Source organism: Haliotis asinina, chromosome 4, assembly GCF_037392515.1.
Source record: "Haliotis asinina isolate JCU_RB_2024 chromosome 4, JCU_Hal_asi_v2, whole genome shotgun sequence".
NCBI classification, from domain to species: domain Eukaryota; kingdom Metazoa; phylum Mollusca; class Gastropoda; order Lepetellida; family Haliotidae; genus Haliotis; species Haliotis asinina.
This window is the reverse complement of record NC_090283.1, coordinates 70668904-70692284: the sequence shown is the minus strand read 5'-3', so window position 1 is coordinate 70692284 and position 23381 is coordinate 70668904. Positions and strand designations below refer to the sequence as shown.

The following is a 23381-nucleotide window of genomic DNA, read 5'->3' as shown; positions in this document are numbered from 1 at the left end:
TGTAATGAAGTGTTGTTTCCTGTGTTACAGTATAGGATAAGTGATGTATCTTGTTCACTGTGTGGGATGGAGTGTTATTTCTTGTTCACCATGTGGGATGGAGTGTTGTTTGATATGTCACTGTAGCATGTGAGATTGTTTCCTATGTTACAGTATGTAATGAAGTGTTGTTTCCTGTGTTACAGTATAGGATAAGTGATGTTTCTTGTTCACTGTGTGGGATGGAGTGTTGTTTCATGTGTCACTGTAGCATGTGAGATTGTTTCCTATGTTACAGTATGGAGATGTGATCTCACCAAGTCAAGTAAATGAAGGTGTACAAAAGATGCAACAAAAGATGGCCAAACAGGTGGACAAGGCATTTGACACACTCGAGGTAGGTTCATCAGGTTGTGTGTTTTGTCCATTGTATCCCGCACTGGAGCACACTTGTTTTTTCCCATTGTCTTACAAGTTTATGAAGTCCAGGTACCCACATAGATAATTTTTATTAGTAAACTGAATCGCAAACAAAAGTCCAAATAGCACAGTTTTTTAAAGAAATCTGTGGCAGATTTAAGTAATTTCTGCTTCCCATTTTTTTCAAATTCTGCTTAAATAAATCTGCAGTTAAATACTTGTAAAACAACAGAAAATTACGGGGAATTTCAAATTTCGATTCTTAACCATAAAGCTGTAACCATTTTAAAACTTCATGACATTCAAGGTGTAGCCAGCAGTTTGTTTTTACTTTCAAGTTGTTTCTGCTTTTATTGAGAAAGATGCACCAGTACTGTTACAAGTGTGACCATGACTGACATATTTCATTTGATAGTCAGTCTTGTTTCAACTTTCAAAGTATGTTAATCCTTAGGCAGAAAAAGGTCAAATTCTGCAGATGTTCTGCATGAAAATGGAAAAGTCAGGAACATAAGGACATGCTTAATGAACAGAATTTTGTATACTGATAACCTTTTACATTTTTTAGCAAAAAGTATTCACATTCTTCCAGTAGTCACACTGTAATGTCAAATGGCAACCTTATATGTCCATTTAGCTTCACACATTGTTCAGCATTCCAGTTTTACGACATCAGCCTATAAAGTCACATATGGTTTACACAAACAAGTTTTAGACATCATGAATCGGCATCTAAACAATGAAGTCTTTTAATGATAAGTTCCTTCTGAAGAATAAAGTCAGTCCCACCTGAGTTGCAGAATAAATGGCATAAATTACCTTTTAATGTTGAAAAAATATCGGGTCTGCTGAAAAAGCTTTTTTTTTTAACCACTTAAAATACTTTTTTCATGGGCTTCACCTAATAAGAAATAGTTACATGGAAATCATGTGATTTCTACAATTTACTCTTTGCCCTTTGCATGTTGATGACCTAGATGTCTTAATTAAGCTAGTCTTTGTAATTGATAAAGTTCTTAATAACATTTTATCAGGCATATCTCTTCACAAACATCTTCTGTATTCCGGAAAACACTGTTCTGCCTGAGGATCGAGTGAAACAAGAGAAGGGGTACACAGAAGATGATGAGAAACAGATACACAAGGACATAGAGGAATATACACAGAAAATACTTGCAGTGAGTATACATTAAACTACTGTGTGAGGGTTTACACAGCTTCAACGGTTGATTGATATATTCGAGCCATGAATAGAAAGAATTGGATCATGGGTACAGTTTTCATTGAGGATATTACAGAATGGTATACAGATACATCCATAAGAATTGAGTCGAACAAATTGCCTTGATGTAACTTATTTGGGAAATTTTAGGAATGTGCTGTGATTTAAGTAGTTTCATAAAATACAAAACAGCCATTCATGAAGATATGCATACCATATAAGATCATATTAGACAATGCCTAGTAAAAACAAATTAAAACTGAATAGGTAAATAATCTTCTCTTGTGATGTTTAATTGCAAATTTCCTGTCTTTACTGACAAGGTCATCTTCTCATTTGGTTTACAATATGATGTCGCTTTCTTATCCCCTGAAAAAAAGATTTGACAAAAGTGTAACCCACAAGTAAACAACACCGAAAGCAGTGGAAGCAGAGTATCAGGGTATAATGATCCAAACATAATATGCTTGGTCTAGATTTTCGAAGCTCTCTTAGCGCAAAGATAGTTTTAAGTGCCATACGTTAACATTAACTTATGACTATCTTAGTGCTAAGAGAGCTTCGAAAATCTAGGCCTTTGTCTTGTTGTAACTTGAGATGTCATGTGATGTGGGGGCATGAGTTAGCTCCCCTTAAAAAGCTGAAAAAGAAAATTCTATGACACTCTAAGGCACATGATCCTGGAATCAGCACCTTGTGCCATTTTCCAGATCTTTCTGACTGAATCTAGTACATGTCAAAGTATAGCACACTATCCCTTACTGAATCTACATGTATACTGGAACTCAGTCATCATGGTCTCTATATTATCAGGACATGTAAAAGCAGAAACACCACACCTGCATTGACTGTTTACATATGCAAATTATGTTTTAAAAAATTCATTGCTCTTGAAAATGTCATTTATTACATTGGTATGTTATGTCTAATCGTAGAAATGTTAAAGTATTCATTGTTTTAGTAAGTTCTGGAATATTTTGTAACTAGTATGAACCCTGCTGTCATTATATCCAGCATGAATCAAACTTTACTTTCTCAAGAGTAATCGTGTTATGGAACTTCACCCTGTACAGGACAGTAAGTTGTTTGGTACATTTCAAGGCAGCAAAACAATATTTTGTTATGTTATTGTTTCCTTGTATCCAAATGAATAAAAGTTTCAGATGTTTTGGTTGAACACATGATTTTATTACTAATTTGAATGATATTCCTGAATACTTTTTAGTAATAAAACTATTTAGATTTGTTCATTGTCTTACTAAATGTTTCAGAGTGTCATTTGCTTGTACCACATGTTCTAGTAAGAAAATACCAATACAGTGGTGACAAAGAGTTGCTTCAATTCCTGGTTCACACAAGACAGTTGGCTTTGCTGTAATCATATTGAATGAGTTTTGATTGTGTGCTACATTATTTGCTTTAGAAATGAAGATAAGACATTAGTCAACTGAAAATATATATAAAATGCCAAATGTCAATAGGCGTTCATACTCCCGATGGCGACAACATTAACTACCGGGATAGTAGAGGGTCCCGTGATACCATGTATACCATTGAAACATTGTTGCACAATGTTTGTCATATAACAACATAATCATCAGCCAAAGTGTGTGAGAACAGGAAAGGTTATGGTGTTCAGGAATGTCAAAGTGGAGGCTCATCTTCAACAGACCAGACTGTAAACGGTGTAGTTTGGAGGCAATTACAATTGAAGAGTCTGTGATTGAGGTGGCTAAATATGTGTGCTCTTCCAGCAGTTAGATCATTCTTTACCATGGATATAGTCAATTACAAATTCATTACATGGTTACATTTCACTGTACATTCATTACCATGGTTACATTCCACTGTACATTCATTACCATAGTTACAAGCCACTACACATTCATTACATTGGTTACAAGCTGCTACACATTCATTACCATGGTTACATTCCACTACACATTCATTACCATTGTTGCGTTCCACCACACATTCCTTATCTTGGTTACAAGCCACTGCACGTTCATTACCATGGTTACATTGCACTACACATTCATTTCCTTGGTTACAAGCCACTACACATTCATTTCCTTGGTTACAAGCCACTACACATTCATTACCATGGTTTCAAGTCACTACACATTCATTACCATACTTACAAGCCACTACACATTCATTACTATGGTTACAAGCCACTACAGATTCATTACCTTGATTACAAGCTGCTATACATTCATTTCCTTGGTTACAAGCCACTACACATTCATTACCATGGTTCCAAGTCACTACACATTCATTACCATGGTTACAAGCCACTACAGATTCATTACCTTGATTACAAGCTGCTATACATTCATTACTATGGTTACATTCCACTACACATTCATTACCATGGTTACGTTCCGCTACACATTTATTACCATGGTTACAAGCCACTACACATCCATTACCATGGTTACGAGCCATTACACATTCATTACCTTGGTTAGAAGCTGCTATACATTCATTACCATGGTTACATTCCACTACACGTTAATTACCATGGTTATGTTCCATTACACATCCATTACCATGGTTACACATCCATTACCATGGTTACATTTTACTACACATTCATTACCATGGTTATGTTCCACCACGCATTCCTTATCTTGGTTACAAGCCACTGCACGTTCATTACCATGGTTACATTCCACTACCCATTCATTACCTTGGTTACTATCCACTACACATTCATTGCCATGGTTACTTTCCATTACACATCCAATACCATGGTTACATTCCATTACCATTCACTTCTTTGGTTAGGAGCCACTCACAGCCGTCTTCCCAAACATGAAGAAAGCTCTAACACAGCACCATTTTTACTTGAATGAACACATCTTGATACCTTTTTGGACCACCAAGGGAAGTACTTGGAAGTAACACCTGCCAAATGTCATTGGCTGTAGTGTATCAACAGGGAATGGGATAAACATTTTTTTCCAACGATTCGTGTCTCTTGGCCATGTCTGTTCTTGTGGGGTCTGATCATACCAGCCATACCTTGTATGCCCCTCAATAGACACATACTCAGGGGTGGTTTTAAGACTGAAATTAAGGAACACAATGCTGATTCTAACCTTGATATCCAAACTGATGATCTGATTAACTGGGTTTGATTCCGTTTGTAACCTCTACTTGTATGCTGAACTGTGTGCACATTTCAGATAGTGTGTATGTTAGTGGTGTCCCGATTAATTGAAGATTGGTTGCACTGACCAAATGGCCAAGCGATCGGTCACATTTTCTGATAATAGAACACAAACAATTTTGGAACTACTGTTTTAGTGCAAAACTTAACAAAGGAACATATCTTCGAAGTAGTCAGGGCTGGAAAACATTTTTGATGCTTAGAAAAGATACTTCTCTGACTGAATATTTCTTGAAGACTCCAAGAAGTTTATGATGATATATTAGTCATCACTTTGCAAGTGTCATCATTTTATACGTACCTGCAATAACAACATGAATAATAAAATTTGAAAAATGATGCTAACCAATTTTATTCGATGATTGCTCATTTGAATTGAAAGGTCATAAAAAAAAGCAGTTGAAATGCCACTAGTAATTCGGCATGGAGAGTGTATAATGTAGAATATGTAGAGCCTGTTGGTGGTTGTGTAAGATGCCATGTCGATCCTGGTGTTCCTGCAGGTGAAGTACGCCAACACTTGTCTACAGGGTGAGTTGGACGACATTGACCGAGCACAGGCCCAGATGAACCTCATGCTGAAACAAGCCCAGGACATGCACCAAGTCCTTCGCCAGGCTGGAGGTACTGTACATGGTCACCTTGAATAACCAGTGTCATCATTATATACATCTGTCACTTGATAACCCGTGAAGATTGCAGGGTAGAATTGGCCTTCAGCAACCCATGCTTGCCATAAAAGACAACTATGCTTGTCGTAAGAGGCAACTAACAGGATCGGGTGGTCAGGCTTGCTGACTTGGTTGACACATGTCATCAGTTCCCAATTGCGCAGATCAATGGTCATTTTGATCACTGGATTGCCTGATCAGACTGGATTGTTTACAGACCGCCACCACATAGCTGGAATATTGCTGAGTGCATCGTAAAACTAAACTCGCTCGCTCGCTCACTCACTGTCATTTGATTGTATTTGTGTGTGAGCTTCCTGTTAGTTTGGGCTCAACATGTATTTGGTGTAATATCTGAATTGTTAAATATAGTATCATGAGATACCATTGTATTTGTTCCTATTGTTAAATGTTTCCTTATCCTTACTCATACTAGTGGTTTGTTTATTCATTCTCATGAACTGTAGGGAAACTTCCTGTGCTGTGTTTCCTCGGAACAGGAAAACATCACACTGAAAACAGACTTGTCCCATGCAATGAATGCATAATAATTTCTCACAATTGGAAACTGACAATATTTCTTCTTTTCTAAGGCAAGACCAATTGTATTTCTTGTTTTACGGATAAAGCTGTCATATTTCTTCAAGAATGAGGAAAAAAAATTGATTTTCCCTCTCAAAAAAATAAAATTCTGTTTTTATTAGCCAAAAATGTAAACTTACAAGAAATTTTATTTGATTGTTTTTTGCCCCATAAAATTGCCCAAAGTGAAATAGTTTGAGTTTTTAGCAGGAATATAATTTTGATGGGTAATTTTATTTTTAATTTTTTTTCTCTCTCCTGCCTTTAGGTTTTCTGAGGACAAAAATCTGTTAACTAAAAATCTGTCTGATCTAATCAGAAATGTTGTGCATGTAAGAAATAAGTAAGATGCATCATACCCATCAAGGTCTACCTGGGGTAGAATAGGCCTTCAGCTACCCATGCTTGCCATAAAGGCGACTCTGCTTGTCTTAAGAGGAGACTAAAGGGATCATGTGGTCAGGCTCACTGACTTGGTTGACACATGTCATCGGTTCCCAATTGCGCAGATCAATGCTCATTATGTTAGTCACTGAATTGTCTGGTCCAGACTTGATTGTTTACAGACCACCACCATATAGCTGGAATATTGCTGAGTGGGGGGTAAAAGTAAACTCACTCACTAAGATGCATCAAATTTCAACAAAACATCAATTGAGCATTCTTTAAAAGTTGCTCCTCTGCTACCATCCCTTCTACATATTCTGTTCAGCTATTCTGTCATATTCTGTTCAGCTAAATAACACTCACTTGTCAAAGTACAACCAAGGATCTTCAGATCAGATTAGTGCCGTTCAAGACAGATAACAGTTAAACAGAGTTGCAACATATTTATGGTGTTAACTCACATGACAAGGAAGTATCAGGATTCAGTTTTGCTTCATCCAGTCTGCACCAGGTAGGCTGAGTGCTAACAGAATGTGCCGCTAACTTGTATTGTCAGGCTGACCCCAGTAGCATTATCCACCACATAGCAGAAATGTTATTAGCATCAATTTATCAAATTAAATACATGTTTTTATTGTTTCTTTTTCCTATAATGTGTATCCGCTGAATCCATTCCAGGGAGTGAAAATATAAACAAGTCTGCTTTCAACCTAATAAATCACTAGACTACACACTGTACACAATCTTGTTACATTTCTTGAGAGATCACCGGGTAATACATCACTTGTAGCCTTGTATATGCTGATTTTGGGAAAATCGGTCATTTGGTCAGAAGTTTATTATTAAAAACGTCAATAAGACGTAGCCATCTTTCTAAGTGCGTTATAATTTTGTTATCACATGAGCAATATTTCAGCCATATTGTGACCCATCGGTCAAAAGATTCCTCCTGGCACGCAATATTGTCAACAGTTCTCGAACAAGAGAAGTTGGCCATGAACATAAATTATCTATTGGCGTGCCGGTATGGAATCATTTTCTGTCAGACACCTCATTAAGGTAACATGGTGTGGCCAACATTTTGATATTGCAACCTAAGCAATACATTTGATTGCACTTGGTGCAGGTGGTGATTAAAATGAACTAAAAATTGTGCCTTGAGAGTTTTTCCAGCAAGAGAATTTTCTGTGGATTTCCGGGATTTACATATCAGTTTGGGTCATTTTTGAGATCAGCATGAATCTGCATCAACATTTAGTGGGCCGATGGCACCATAATTTTCCTGCAAGATTGAAATGATCTGTTCTCATGCCTGGCATGTGCTGACGTTGTTCATACTACACTTGACAGTGTTGGAACAAGCATAATTAAGTATGCTTGTTGGTGGTGTTGGTCCAGCTAAGCTCAGTGTTTGCAGTATGTTTTACAGTGTCAGTCTCCATGTACTTAGTTACAGATGTTAAGGACAGCCTGGTGTATGCAGCCAACCAAGTGCTGAAGAGAGTGAACCTGCTCAAGGACATCAAGGTGGTGTCAAACAAGGTGAAGGTCATACTTGAAACACTTCTGCTGAAGTGAAGTGTTTGTTAAGGCTCCATAACATTACATATTGGAACAGGCTTTTTACACTGAGGAAGAAGGATTTCATAAAATTTAAGAAGTGGCAGTGTAATCATATTACACCAACAATAAATGTCATGTTATGAGTTTACCAGACTTGGATGTTGTACTTGTTGCATCACTTGAACAGCAATGAGCAAGGTTATAGCATATGATAAAAGACCAGCAGAGTAATGTGTGAATGAGGTGCATAAGTGTCTGAATGAATGCTCGTTGGGGAAAAAAGCCTTCCTCCGCTGAACATCATTTAAACAAATAAGGATATCACATGTACAATCATGTAAGTCTGAACCCCGATAATCAGATTCCTGTGATATCGGAATGGTTGATCATGCTGTGGAACTCGCATTACTCTGCCCTTGGTTTGAACTATCCTATGTGTAACAGGGAAGGAGAAAATTAAAAATGTGAAGAAAAAAGTGGATATCATCTTCAGTAAGATGAATAATGACCAAAGTGGCATTTAGAGTATGTTAGCCATAAAAAAAAAAGAGTTGAAATTGAATTTTCGAAATTTGAACAAAGATGTCATTGGTCTAAAAGTACAACCTGATTAGAAATTAAGTGTAATAATGTAAACTGTCATTAATGATTCACTATATCTGTGCATTCAGAGTCTGGTTACAATAAACTTAACAGAACTTTGTACACAATTTACATGGTTCCAGTTGTTCAACAAGAAACAAATTGTGTAAAATAACTGATTATCGTTTCTTTATTCCAGAGCAGTACAAATGAAGAGGATGCCAAGAAGTCATGATGCTATCACCGCCAACAGTATCTGTTGTCTCTATAACAACGTGGAAATGTGTCAAACTGTCTCCAAGAAACACTGGCATCGTCTTCATGAAAGCTACTTCACATGGACTCCACTGAACATTACTGATCACAGAGATCCTAATTCTATATTCATAGCTAGGATTATCATGTATACATTGGGAGTGGCAGGGAAGAAATACATTTACCCAGTAGATACTTTGTCCAGTTGGTCATTATTAATTAGACCTATTTCTGTTAACAGAGACCCTGGTTAAAATGTGTCTTAAGAACAGGAACCTAAGGTTTTCTCAACTAACATGATCGGGGCTGGGGAGGAGGAGAGGAAGGGGTCAGACTTGCTGACTTGGTTAACTCATTTGAATAAAGTGAAGAATCATATTTCAATCTTTCTTGCATTTGTGTCACAGGAAGTGAATCCTGTGTCAGGTTACATGCTCTGGATCCGTGACGATCCAAGTTAGAATTTGTCTTTTTGGCACATGCTTGTTGTAAGAGGCAACAAACAGGATCAAGTGGTCAGGCTCATTTACTTGGTTAACACATCATCATATCTCAAATGTATAGATCAATGCTCATAATGCTGATCACGAGATTATCTGCTTCAGATTCGATTATTTAGAGACTTGCCATATAGCCGGAATACTGATGAATGTGGTGTTAAACAACAAACAAAAAGCTTGAGCCACATATTAGCCTCTGAACTGACCAGTTGCCCCCGTGTGAATCTGGAGCTATAAAGGAAAACTCTGGGAAATAAATAACCAATCCATTTGTGATGTCTGAACTGCAATTTGTCAAGTCACATATAAACAAATTAAAACATGATTACTGGTACCTCAGGCTTAGTTTTGTTATTCTAATCCATGCCAAGTATTTCAAAATTTGTAATTCATATTGTTATGATCTTCTAAGGTCTCTGAAGAACTTTGTTCCTGTGGGTAATTTGCTGGTAAAATGTTCTGAAGTCACAAAATATGTTTTGTGATGAATGTTAGGATCTTACCTTCGGAGCATTTGGTGATTAAGCTAGGGCTTGCTCGCATTGTTGCTTTTGAATAACAATATTTCTAGCAATATGTTTGATTTCATTTGTCAGTTATAGTGTTAGCACAAGCAGTACATACAATCGTCAGAGCATAAGCAGAATGTAAAGTTTTATCAGCAATGTATTGAATTCAGTGACTTTATTCATATGCACAGGATGTTCTTTGGTGGCACATGTTCCTTTTAGAGCATACAGGTCACAAATCTGGCAAAGTGATTGCCAAAAAGGCTTGGTTGATTTTCTACAACACTTTGTTTTTTGTCTCTTGGACTTTGAGTGAGTCTAGTTTTTCACCACTCTTAGCAATGTTCCAGCAATATGACGGTGGGGTGCACAAGAAATGGGCTTCACATACAATGCCCATGTGGGGAGTAGAACTCAGGTCTTCATCGTTATGAGCAAAGGCCTTAACTACTAAGCTACCCAATCACACACATCTGCATTCTATGTGGACAAGTGATTCTGTTCACCCAGTAGTGAATGGGTACTAGAGAGGATTAGGGGGGTATTGTGAGTTGAAAAACTTCAAGAGCCTCATAAGAAGTTGTATACTCCTCAGAGAGACCAACAATTCAAGCAGGCTTATCGGTTGACTTGGGCAGTAATGGTATGTGCTTGGAACACAAACAAGTCAACAAAGAACAAAGATGAGGTGCATGAATGAAACATGTTTATTTACATTCAGCATTCATACTCACTAACACTCGCTACCAATACAAGCACATCAGGACAAACACATAAAGAATCAGGTATTGGTAACCAAAAATCTCATTTAGTCTGAACGAGACTTCCATTACCAACTCTAAGAAGAAAAGTCATATACTCTGTTAAGAACAATAACATGGGCTTCTCATGACTATGAACTTGGAATAATTTCTCCCAGTGTTCATTGGTTTTACAACAGTGGAATTCAACACACTGAAAAAGATCTTTCTTGTTCACAAGGTGTGACATTTTTAGTTGTACATTCTTAGTTTACATTTCAGACAATTGTTGACAATTTCAGTACATTTCACAATGTTTAACTACTGAAGTTTAGGCCATAAATATTCACAATTAATCTCTGTAGGCAGAACACATTTTGTCATGATTTCCTTTGAAACTACTATGTACAAATAGCACGGCCAAGACTTGGTTGCCGTTATTTGAAGGGCTGAGTTAACATTGGCAGGTCATTGTCACAGGACCTGCCTCTGCCTCTGCCTCTGCCTCTTTGATATATTAATATAATTCTCTGTGCCAGGACCTGACCAGCCCAAACCTGGGTCTAAGCATACACTTTCCATGTGGTCTGTTGCTGGCTATTCCCATCACCAGACAGAGCTGTCTGACTCCGACTACATAATGCTTGCCTGAACTGACCCTACGAATTTGTTTATGAAAGCATCAAAGTATTTTCTCCTGAAGGTATTTTAATGGTGGTCAAATCCTGAAAATATTCAAAAATATACATAAAGGCCATCAACATGTGTAAGGTTACATCAAAGCAATGTGGACAAAATTCACTCGTGTACATGTTCCCAACATAAAATATTTTCATTACAGAAAATTCAAAGCAACAAACCATTAATTATCTTCATAAATTAGACAAAAAATAAGAGAACATACCAATGAATTTTGCTATCATTACAGTTGTGCTTGAAATTATCAGTTTTCTTCATGCATTTGGAATAAGACTTTGAACTCAAACTTTCAGAGTTAAAAATGATGTGCATCACTCTACACCTCATCAAACACAATAATTCACAGGATAATAAATATTTATGATTTGCACAGATAGACATCTTGACATAGTTTCATAAGAAAAATCCTCATTTTACGCCATTGAGAAATGGGAGCTGAGTATCAACTTGAAGCATGTTCAGGTTCTGAAGAATCTCTGATGTATTTGCATTTCAAATACACAAGGATACAAGGCATGAACTTACAGTGCATCAGATACCTGAACAACATGTACTGTAATTTCGTTTACAGATAAATTTAACTGACAAAAAGCCTAACCCAGAAAGAGAATGATGACATCCATTCACTTGCCATGATGATTTGGATGTGTTAGAATTTAGCTCTACTTCGCTTCAATGGTCGATTTCTAAGATCTCATAATCACACTTGCAGAAATATTTATCAAGACTTTTTGGCAATGGCTGCCGCTGCAAGTCCAACAAGTCCGCCAATAGCTAGTGCTGCTCCTCCAACAATAGCCATTCCCATGATTCCTTCTGGAAATGGAACAAGGAAAACACAACTAATAATATCTTCAACTAAGTCAGACATTCCTCCCTGTTACCTATCTTGATCTTTCTAGAATGTTGCTAAGGGACGTCAAACATCACAGGACTCAATCTATGCATTTCAGATACATATTTATCCAGGGGTTCAATTTTTTTTCTAAAAGTCACTTGAAACAGGGCAACTTGTCCTAATTTTTTCACTCGGCCTGATTTTAAGATATAATCATGATGTAATTGTGAAAGAATAAATCAACATGGGATTTGATGTTAATGTTTACTGGACTGTTTATCAAAAAAATGATGTATAGTAAAGATAGATAATTCTACCTTATTGTCATTGTTAAGTTTAACGGCTACATTTTGAGTTGATATGACATGAAATCCAAGCTTGTTTGTAATTTCAAACCAGAAGAAATTATCTAGCAGCCTGTGAGCAAGTAAGATACCGTTATTTCATTACCCGAAATGAAAACTGACTTGTCACGGATGTCGGGTGATGGGATTTTTGAAGAACTGTTAAATCAAGTTGGCAAGCCTGGCCATTCTATCCATTAGTTGCATCAGTGGTTGAAGATCAGTTCTGACCTCACACGTACTTTTAGTGATACTAGTATTATGGGGACACCAGATATTGACTTCAGTCATTACAGTAAAATTTACACCCTTGTAGGCAATAAACCCAGGGTTGACTTCGGCACAGTGAAAAAGCCACTGGACTGCTAGACCTTGGCTAGTAAAATATCAGTTGGTCCAGTAAATGTGACTTTTCATGGGGTCATTTTGTAAATATATCACTCTCTCCCTCTTGTTATGTTATAATACTCTTTTAATTCATCCAAGATTATGGCCTGATAAAAATGTTCATCATGTTCATGATATTAGCAGCTTAATAATGTGTCATGCTGACAATATCTTATTCTCATCTATTCTCACAGTCTCCAGCTTAGTTTCTACATTCAAACTTTGGGTCAGTGACTTATTTTGTGCACTAGTAACTACACTAGTATCTAGCAACACTGGCTAGCAAATCTGAGAAACTATCTCACACACTGCATTGACCTGAAGGATGAACACTTTAACTGGTGGTGTTCGATTATTGAAAATAACTTTTAAAATTGATCAAAAAAGAAGGATCAAAAATAATTATTGAATGTGAAAAGCATATTTTCAATTAAACTGAAGTTTGTTGTATTAGTATAACACACTGGAATGAAATAAAATAACCACTAAATTTGACAAATATTTACACACAATAATGCGCTCAGCAGTGTTAAGTCACTGTAAAATTTTAACAGCTTTTATTCAAGTAACTTTCTTGCATGTGTGTATTTCAATGCATGACAGCATATGTTATAAAAAGTATTAATTAGAAAATCCTTAAAATGGGTGAATAAATTAATAAAAACATAATTCAATCATAACTGACAATCGTTCACAAGTCCTCTGATAATCGATAGTGGATTTGGTTCCTGATTCCCAACACTAACAACCACTAAAATCCCCCAACTGGTGACTGTACAACATGACAGAGAGAATGTGTAAACATGAGAATCCTGGGCCCACTTGCACAAATCAATCTCTAATGATCTACAATGATTGTAACTCTCATTCTCCAACATAGGCTTAAGATAGTCGCAGCGCTAAGATCACTTTGTGCAAGTGGGCCCTGGTATATGTGTCCCTAATGAAAAGCCCCAACAGGCAGCTCTCACCTTTCTTCATCTTTTCCTTAATGTATTTCTCCAGCTCTGCTGCCTGTCTGTTCTTGGGTTCTATCTTGGAAATGGCGGCAGTGTACTTCAGAGCCTGTTGATATTCCTGTCCACATGACAAAACACAAGAATCAGCTGATTCCCCAAACCTGGTATTGGGTTTAAAGCAATAACTCGCACGTCTTTCAAGTTTGGCTGTTTGGTTTACCCCACATCAAGGACAAAATCTGGGTATATCAACTTCAAAATTATTAGGAAGACAACGTTTCTGATGCTAAAGAAAAAAAAAACAACTAGTCAGTGAGTTTAGTTTTGTGCTTCTTCTAGCAATATTTAAGCAATATCATGGCAAAAGAACACCAGAAATGGACTTCATACATTGCCCCCATGTGGAAAATCAAATCTGGGTCTCCAGCGAGAGGAGCAAACACCTTAACCACTAGACTACCCCACCACATCAAAGAACTCATGAAGGAGTAAGAATCTACAAATTAAGGCGTAAGGATACACTCCACACCACTTAAACATGTCACATCCACAAATTCTTTCCTAGCATAAATCCTCCCACTCAAAACTCCTAACCTTCCACACTGGCATGCAATGGCTAAAGCATTGTGATCCCCTTGACACAGCTCATAGTAAATATTCGAGAGAAATTATGATTTAACAATGATACCATTAGAAAATACCCTGATAAAACAAGAAGCTCGAAACACTGGCAGCACAGATTCAACAATTTAAGTGAGTTTAGTTTTACCAATTTTGTTTTTACAGCAATATCACAGTATGGAACACCGGGAAAGGACTACATGTCAATAATGAGTGAAAGCTTTAACCACTAGACTTCATCTTCAAGATTTATGACATACGAGGGGATGCCAATAAGTTTTGAGCCTTGCATAGAAAAACACAAAATATTGGTATGAACCACATTTATTTTTCAACATAAGTCCCCTTGTGAGTCAAGAAACTTGTTCCATCTTTTCTGCCAGGCACTGATGCCATGTCTATAGAAGGCGCCATTTTGGTCCTCAAACCAAACCTCAGTAGCAGCAATAAGCTCATTATCATCCTGAAATCTACAACCACGCAAGTGTTTCTTGAGATTTGGGAACAGATGGTAATCACTTGGTGCCAGGTCTGGAGAGTAGGGGGGATGCGGCAAGATTTCATACCCACATTCCTGGACAGCAGCAGCTGCAACGCGAGAGGTGTGTACTGGAGCATTGTCTTGATGTAGAAGAATTCCACGCCTGATCTTGCCCCGGCGCTTCTCCTTGATTGACTGTCGCACTTGCCTCAACAAGTTAGCGTAATATTCCCCATTCATTGTTCTTCCTTTTGGTAAGTAATCTATGTGGATGATGCCTTTGCTATCCCAGAAGACTGTCGCCATTACCTTCTGCACTGATCTGGAGACTTTGAACTTTTTGGTCCTGGGAGAAGTGACATGTTTCCATTCCATGGATTCTTGTTTGCTCTCAGGATCATAGTGGTAGATCCAGGTTTCATCACACGTTACTAGCCTAAAGTGAAAGTCTTCTGGATTCTTGTTGTATCTGGTTTGCATGGAGTTGCCTATGGTGACCCTTGTTTGCTTCATTTCATCTGTAAGCATTCTTGGCACCCATCTTGCGCACAACTTAGACATGACAAGATGTTCATGAAGAATTGTCTCGATGGATCCGTGTGAAATGCCTGTGGTCTCCTCCAACTCGTGGAGTGTGATTCGACGATTTTCCAGCACAAGTCTATGCACTCTGTCAATGTTTTCCTGACTAGTGCTTGTTGTTGGGTGACCTGGACAGGGGTCATCTTCAAGACTCTCTCTACCATGCTTAAATTCAGTGACCCATCGTTTGATGGTAACAGTTGAAGGGGAAGACTTCCCATAAACTGCTGAAAGCCTTTCTTCAATGTTCTTCTCCAAGTTTCCTTCAAGAACTAAAAACTTAATTACTGCTCTATACTCAATTTTATTCATTTTCACTGCCATGAGGGGGGTCTCTTTCTGTCAATGTGAGCTGTTCAATAACTTCTGAGAGTAGGATACCTAAACTTACATATCACATCAGCTGCACCCCAAGGTTCAATGTCGTACCATAGGCTGTGACACCTGGGTATGAAAAATGCTCAATGCTCAAAACTTATTGACATCACCTCGTATTTAGAATCTGGAAACCACATTCACATGACGTCTTCAGTACACTGTTTGGGTGATTGCAGTTCTGTTATGATGTTTGTGTTTTGTGTTTACCTTGATACGGGTGTAGGCGACTGCCATGTAGAACAGGTAGTCCCTCTTGGCTGTTTCATCCGATGTGCGGGAGAAGAGGTCTGAAACAGAGTAACTTATTACTCACCCGTTGAAGATACTGCGGTGTAATATTTTACAGCAATATTACACTAGTGTAACACTGCCAGACTACGACGTCATCACCCTTCACAGTTATGACATCACAATGCTAAAACCGCTGTCACAATGGTACCAGACCCTGCTTGACTCATGGAAAACGTGTGAGAGTCATCACACTGCAGGCAACTATGCTACAGTTTCTATCAATTTGTGTTGGAGAGTAATAAACAATCATAAACTCGCTTTCATGAAATACCATTTTTGTTAATCTTGTGAAATATTAAGTATCAAATTTGCCCTCGCTCGTTTGATACGAAATCATAAATTCATTTAATAAAAATGACATTACATGGAAGTTCATTTAGTATCCTCTATGTATGAGAAGCCAGCCATGTGGTTTAGTTTCAGTTCTCATGATCTGTACAGTAGAGTATTCAGGTTTCAGTTGTGAAAGTGAAAGTTGTTTTAATGGCTGCCATCCACAATACATCAGCTAATTAGCCTGTAGTGTTGGTTTTGTTTGTTTATTGTTTTTCATTGCACTTAGCAATATTCCAGCTTATATGGTAAGGGTATGTAAAAAAAACACGTCTGGACCAGACAATCCAGTGATCAACATCAAGCCTGACCACCTGATCCCATTAGTCGCTTCTTCAGACAAGCATGGGTTGCTGAAGAACAATTCTAAACCGGAATCTTCATCAGTATTGCCTGTAATGAGTGAGTTTGGTGCATCACATCTTGTAAAAGAGATATATCACAGAGCGTCAACATTATGATTGGCTGTTTGCTGTTTAATGCTGAACTAATCCATTATCCAGCTATGGTGGATGTCTGTGAATAATTGTGTCTAGACCAGACAATCCTAGATCAACAACATGAGAATTGATCTACACGAATGGGATACAAATACATTGATCTTACTTCACACATAAATGTTGTTTTCTGACTGAAAATGCCAGAGGAGTGCTTAGTCAATGTACCCCACTTACAAGGAAGGTACATTTCAATGTACCCGCTGCCAATGGCAACTCATTCGGTACTTTGTGGTTGTACTTCTTTAGCTCAAATAACAGGGAATCATGCATGAAACATGAAAATATTAAATTGTTATGCGAATATAAATAGATGAAAGGGAGATAACTCTACATCTGTTTTTCTTTCGTCCTCTGCAAAAGTCTAGCGATGGCTACAAAGAACATTTGCCCCGCATTCCAAAAAATAAATTTTGACTAAACTTTCAAATGTAGTCCCTGTGAATATTAAGATGGGGAATTACACCTCAGCAACAATAACAACAGCAAGATGCAAGATTCGAATCATTTGATTTACACATGTTGGCTGAAGTATACAATTTGATACTCATGGTTCAAACAGTTCAAAATTAACATTAAGGTGTTCAGTAAGATAAATATGTTGTTCACTTGTCCTTCTGGGCCCATGGGTTTATGTTCCCTCGATGTTTGTTTGTCAAGAATACATCAACCCATGCCCCCTGTCATGACCAGAGAAACTAATAGTGTCCATCAAGTCAGTAAGCCTGACCATCTGAATCAGATCCTGTTAGTCGACTCTTTCAGTCAGCTTAATTTTAGTGTTTACTGCTATGTGTGGTGTTGACAATGCTAGACGTATAATTGGGATGAAATGGGATTCAAACCCACTATCAGCATCATAAGGTTATGTTGTGCCCAAGGGATGCAACTCTGCACAGCAAATTGTTGCAGCTCAGACAGTTGGGCCACTCACAATTGAGAGTGTCCTACATGATCAGGTACAGACAAGGGGCCAGTTTCACAAAACTCTTGTAAATTTAAGGTCTCGTAACTCCTACGATATGTTTTATGATAAAAACACTAAGGGCGATTCACGAAAGTATCTTAGCACTCTCGTTGCTATGAGAAAAGTTACAAGATCTTTTAGCAACTGACAACTGGGCACACAAACCACTCATGCAACCACACAATATTACTCAAGGGCAAAATATCTTTCCTTGATTTCACTCACCAATTTAAATTTTGCTTCAAACCAATCATCCATTGTTTTCAAATGTTGAGAATAATGCATTGTTCTGTCCACACATTCAATGAAGTGAAGTCTTCTTGTGAGATGGATTTTAGTTTTACACAAAGCATAATGTGTGTCAAGTACACACAAACGTAACCAACAAGCACCGAAAAGGACTACACTGCATCTCAAGTGGCATACAATTCAATTTATTCGATCTCCATGAATCAAGAGCAGTTATGGGGTAACTGTCATTTCACCCATCTCTAAAGGCCACTGTCCAAAGGATCACTGACCCATTGATTTGGGTCCACTGACCTGTATCTTTATACTCATCACGATATGACTGAAATATCGCTGACATGACGTTAAATCTTAACTCCCTCACTCTATCTCTGTACATCAAAATGTCAAGCGATATTTACTACATTTTTCAGAAAACATTTATGAAAATCACATTCAAAAGAAAACTCTTCACATGACTGAATAGTAGGTTAAGTCAGCTGGTTAAGTATCTTGAAATAATATCGCAGGACAGTCTCCGCATACAGACTCAGGGCCTTGTTGTAGCTCACCTTCCAAAAGGGCAACCCCTCTCTTCATGTCCTGTTGGTACCGACTCCTCACCAGACACCAGGCATAATCAAACTGAGCCTTCTCACTGACTGGGCCCTTCCTGGCTTGGTCGTGATACTGAAGTTCAAATTTCTGAAAACAAAATGTAGAAAACAATCATGGCACAACATGCATATGTGCAACAGCTCAGGCAGTTGTGGTAGTGATTTACTCTTTCGTATTGACACAGGTAGCCATCTGTGTCATACTTCTTGGATTCTTGTAACTACATAGGTAAACTACTGATGTCTATAACATGGCAGTCAGTATCACAGTCCCTGAACCACATTATTTTCCCTACTGCCTAGCCCTCCCTGCAATGTAGTCTGTCTCGCAGTCCCTGAACCACACTATTTTCCCTATTGCCTAGCCTTCTCTCCAATGCTAAGCGAAAGTCCTGCGTGAATAATGATAAAGCAAGACTATCTTTCTCTGAATTTCTCATCTCACTGGGGCTTTTTTTCAACTTAAATGTTACTATCAAAATATTCAGAGATTACTCATCAGTCTAAAATTATGGTAATGCCTTAACTTCTGACAAGGGAGGTAACTCACCATATACATTAGCATTGCATAATACAAGGGCAAAAACGTACAAAATGAAGTGCTCATAAAATCTGGTCAATAAACTAATCTTGATTACAATACACAAAACTGTTACTTCAACTGTAAAACAGTTCACAGAGGACCAATAACCATTGTTCTTAGCATTTAATGAAAGATTGCATGTAAATAAGTCATTTTGATTTCCCTGACCATATCCAACTTAAGACAAAGTCCTGTTTAGAATATGTGGCAAACTAACTGCCATCAAGTAGCATAGAAACTTGAGTGTGATTATCTATCATGTTTAGGAATCCAAAGGTGTAACGTGAGCTTGATTCTATGCAATAATGTGCAATATATTAATAGGACAATCAAATTATAGAAGGATAAACTATACCTGTACCCTAAAATAGATGATTTGCTCCAAAATTTACATGACCCATACCCATATACATCAAGCTGTGATGTCAGATTATGTGTTTGTAAACCAAGAAGTGACAGTCGTCTTTGTTTTACTGATGTCATGATTATATATATTAATAGGACAATCAAATTATAGAAGGATAAACTATACCTGTACCCTAAAATAGATGATTTGCTCCAAAATTTACATGACCCATACCCATATACATCAAGCTGTGATGTCAGATTATGTGTTTGTAAACCAAGAAGTGACAGTCGTCTTTGTTTTACTGATGTCATGATTTGGAAACCACAAGCTTTAGAGGAGAGTTTTTTATTCGAAGTTTTCTGGTAAACCAGGGGTTCAAATTATTTCAAAGAATCTACTTGCCACAGTGACTTCAAGAAAGTAACTTGTCCTGACTAATGAAATGAAAAAAGTTTATAGGTTGTTTGAAACCATAGGTGGAAATTATCTAGTAGTCCACAGACAAGTAAGATACCATTATTTGATTGCCTGAAATGAAAACTGACTTGTCCTGGGCATTGGGCAATGGGATTTTTGAACCCCTGTCAACACACTTTTAAGCTTATGAAATACATGTAATGAAAAAACATCAAGAGAGAAATGAGCCCTAAAAATAGTTTTCATTCATGACAGAACCACTCTACTGTCGATTTACTGCATTAGTAAATGGTAACACTAAAAGGTCATGACCGCAGGAGGTGGAGGGTTGTCAAGGAAAAATAACTATGGAAGCCCATTTCAGACACAATCCGTATAACTTTACAACAAATTTTCATTAAAAAGCTGCTGAGTAAAAGCATCTGTTATGACTTTGCATGATCAAAGCAAATAGTTCTAATTAATGAATTACAAACATATGTTTATTTACTAAAAATCTCCAAAGTGATGTTGAATGTTTTCAAAATTTTCATTCAGGATTACTTGACCTTTGACTTGTTAAATGCATCTTTTTATGAATATAGACAAAATTAGATCAATTCTGAACATTTCCTGACAAAAACCTTCTTATCAGTATCGTGAGACATGAACTTCAATATTACCAGTCTAAGTAAACTTAGTCTCAGTGTATTTCGTTACACTCCACCACTGAGTCTAACAAAACCCAGTGGAGTGAGTGAGTGAGTGAGTTTAGTTTTACGCCGCCTTTTAGCAATATTCCAGCAATATCACGGCGGGGGACACCAGAAAATGGGCTTCACACATTGTACCCATGTGGGGAATCGAACCCGGGTCTTCAGCGTGACGAGCGAACGCTTTAACCATTAGGCTACCCCACCGCCCCCAAAACCCAGTGGAAGGTCGCGTCAGGTAAACATTGAGTGACCAATGACCGTCACATGAAACGCGAGACGGTTAAATAGATCTAACCAACCAGACATCGGTTACTATTTACGCATTGGACGGACTTTCAAAATATTCAGGTCACTGGCACAGATCTCTCCACAAACAAAAATCTGCATATACCTCAGTTATTTGACCTGGAGTATATACGCTTTTGGGTTTTTGTTGACATGGTTATGATTAGCTAATATTTCCGCAAGATAACATCCTTGAATATTGCCAATACACTATTTTCAGCACCTGTTTACTCACTGTTGTCATGGTTGTACGTGTGATATCTGCATCACCCGGAAGCGAGCGTACACTAAATAGCATTCGGAATCGTTCAGGTACGAACCTTTTCGAGATAAAAAATTTCAAAAGGTATGTGTGAATGTGCACTTTCGCGATTTGGTAAGCTGTTTTCTGATTGTCTATCTCCAAGGTTACCTGACGCGACCTCCCATAAGGTTTTGTTAGACTCAGTAGTGGAGTGTAACAAAAAGTACTGTGGATAAGTTTACTTAGACTGTCAATTTTACATCAGTATAAGATTTTGGTATAAACTATTTACCATACTGTTTGTCTGGATTTGATTGGAACTTAAGTTTTTACAAACATTTTCTGAAGAAGATTTGTATAATTGTTCATTTTCAAGTACCTTGTAAATTCTGTATACCATGACAAAATGTGTTAGGTGCGCCAATATTGATTATGCAATATTTATCCTGACTCATATGCTAAGCTATTCACACATATTAAATAAATAGGTATGAATCATCGACGTCTATAAAAGGGTCCTCCAAATTATGGGGCCATCTCCTATTCTTGCGGTAAACATGTTTTTGGCCGAGATCGCCGATGCGTGACACTTAGCTGTTGTTTACATCACTGACCAGTAACTAGCAAATGGCCCAAGTCTGAGAATGATCAAAATTTTTCAATGTAACGAATACTGGTGAGTTTTAGGAACTTGGACAAATCACCATTTTTTCCCGCCCTTTCCGACAGGATTCCTCTTCCTTGTACTTCATAACGTTACTTCCTTGTTATGCCGCGAGAATGGGACACACATCAAGTCAGTGGCGGACGACCTTTTTTTCCATAGAGCTCAAGAGTGGTAATATATCTGATGGATCAAGCAGTTGAAAGATGCAGATGCTAGACAGGGAGTCTCTTCATTTAAAAACAACAAGCATTTGTATGATAAGAACTGTTTATATCGTTTTTTCCACCAATATCCTGAAGTACTGCAAGAATAGGAAACACCAGTATAATTACAAAGAATCCAAATTAGCTATGATTTGAAGTAGAAGGGAACTTTTGGTATTTCAATGGTATTTTTCATCATTTTAGCTGAGTCTTCAATTACTCACCATTTACAATTCGACACCTATCAGGCTTATAAGCCATAAACAAAGAACCAGCTAAGCATATTGGCAAATGAACCAGTGGCCAACGACAAGGCATCTTTATGCATGACTGCACATCCACAGGCCCTGACTGGGTTAACTGTTGCGGCTGCTTCGTTTCGAGGGAGGTAAACCCAAGTACAAAATATTGCACGATTTGCGATTATACACTTATAATTGTGTTTATGTGTTTATTTGGTTTTTTTCATCACCAATGCATTTTACATATCATTATGTTTGCTTTTTGGGTTACCTGTGACATTTAATGAAAGGGATCTCGACCTGTTGATAGTTCAGCTAAACGTCTTCTTCCTACCATGCCTTGGCAGGAACACGACGTTAAACTAGACCTGTTGACAGGACAGCATTTTCAGGTCTGGCCGACAATCCGATCTTTCAAACTAGACAGACCTATACATGGTGGTCATTACCCAAACTCTTGATAATATCTTAAAAATGAATCCGGTCACAGTCTGATGTCATATTTCCCAAAGGGCAAAATTTAGACTCAGATTGAGAACGATAGACAAATGACAAGGTCAGCTGTAAAACAGCCTTATACATTTGACTGCATATAGCAAACACTAGGTTATCAAGTGTTAAGTCATTCATTCGTAACACATATCGATAGTGTTTTAGCGAGGATATAAACCTTTAAATCCGCTGTGTCTACAGTTTCCTCTACGACGAAGTCCATTTTGATTTGCAAATAACATTTTCTGTACGCTGTTAAAGCACCTTGAAAAATATGGTCACTACCTCTTTAATAAACTATAAGTTACGCTTCAAATATTTATTAAAAAGTATTTCATGGGAGTTGATATAATTTACTTAGAGTTTTATATTGATATCTGAATAGAATATTTCAATG

General features: G+C 37.6%; 2 protein-coding genes across 2 annotated transcripts in view; one reads left to right on the top strand and one right to left on the bottom strand.

Moving 5' to 3' along the window:
- Window positions 1-9670, top strand: part of LOC137282688 (protein MIS12 homolog) — a 28678-nt gene extending 19008 nt beyond the window's left edge. The window contains exons 4-8 of the mRNA XM_067814475.1: window positions 278-376; window positions 1434-1577; window positions 5300-5420; window positions 7887-7978; window positions 8781-9670. Of these exons, the coding sequence (XP_067670576.1) occupies window positions 278-376; window positions 1434-1577; window positions 5300-5420; window positions 7887-7978; window positions 8781-8816 (492 nt within the window). The 3' untranslated portion in view covers window positions 8817-9670. The remainder of the gene's footprint in view (window positions 1-277; window positions 377-1433; window positions 1578-5299; window positions 5421-7886; window positions 7979-8780) is intronic.
- An 864-nt stretch (window positions 9671-10534) lies between these two features.
- LOC137281843 (mitochondrial fission 1 protein-like) lies at window positions 10535-23228 on the bottom strand. Its single transcript, XM_067813485.1, has 5 exons — window positions 23163-23228; window positions 18763-18895; window positions 16082-16161; window positions 13825-13930; window positions 10535-12100 (listed from the first exon to the last, which is right to left on the bottom strand). Exons 1-5 carry the CDS (start codon window positions 23205-23207, stop codon window positions 12006-12008), a joined length of 459 nt encoding a protein of 152 aa, XP_067669586.1. The 5' UTR covers window positions 23208-23228; the 3' UTR covers window positions 10535-12005.
- Between the last annotated feature and the right edge of the window lie 153 nt (window positions 23229-23381).

Bases quoted from the DNA above. Each gene is read 5' to 3' on its own strand.
- LOC137281843 (XM_067813485.1), bottom strand. From the start codon at position 23,207: ATGGACTTCGTCGTAGAGGAAACTGTAGACACAGCGGATTTAAAG. The intron at 16,162-18,762 runs GTGAGCTACAAC...ACTCTGTTTCAG, and splicing joins AGGGGTTGCCCTTTTGGAAG to ACCTCTTCTCCCGCACATCG. The intron at 13,931-16,081 runs GTAAACACAAAA...TCATGTGGACAG, and splicing joins TCGCCTACACCCGTATCAAG to GAATATCAACAGGCTCTGAA.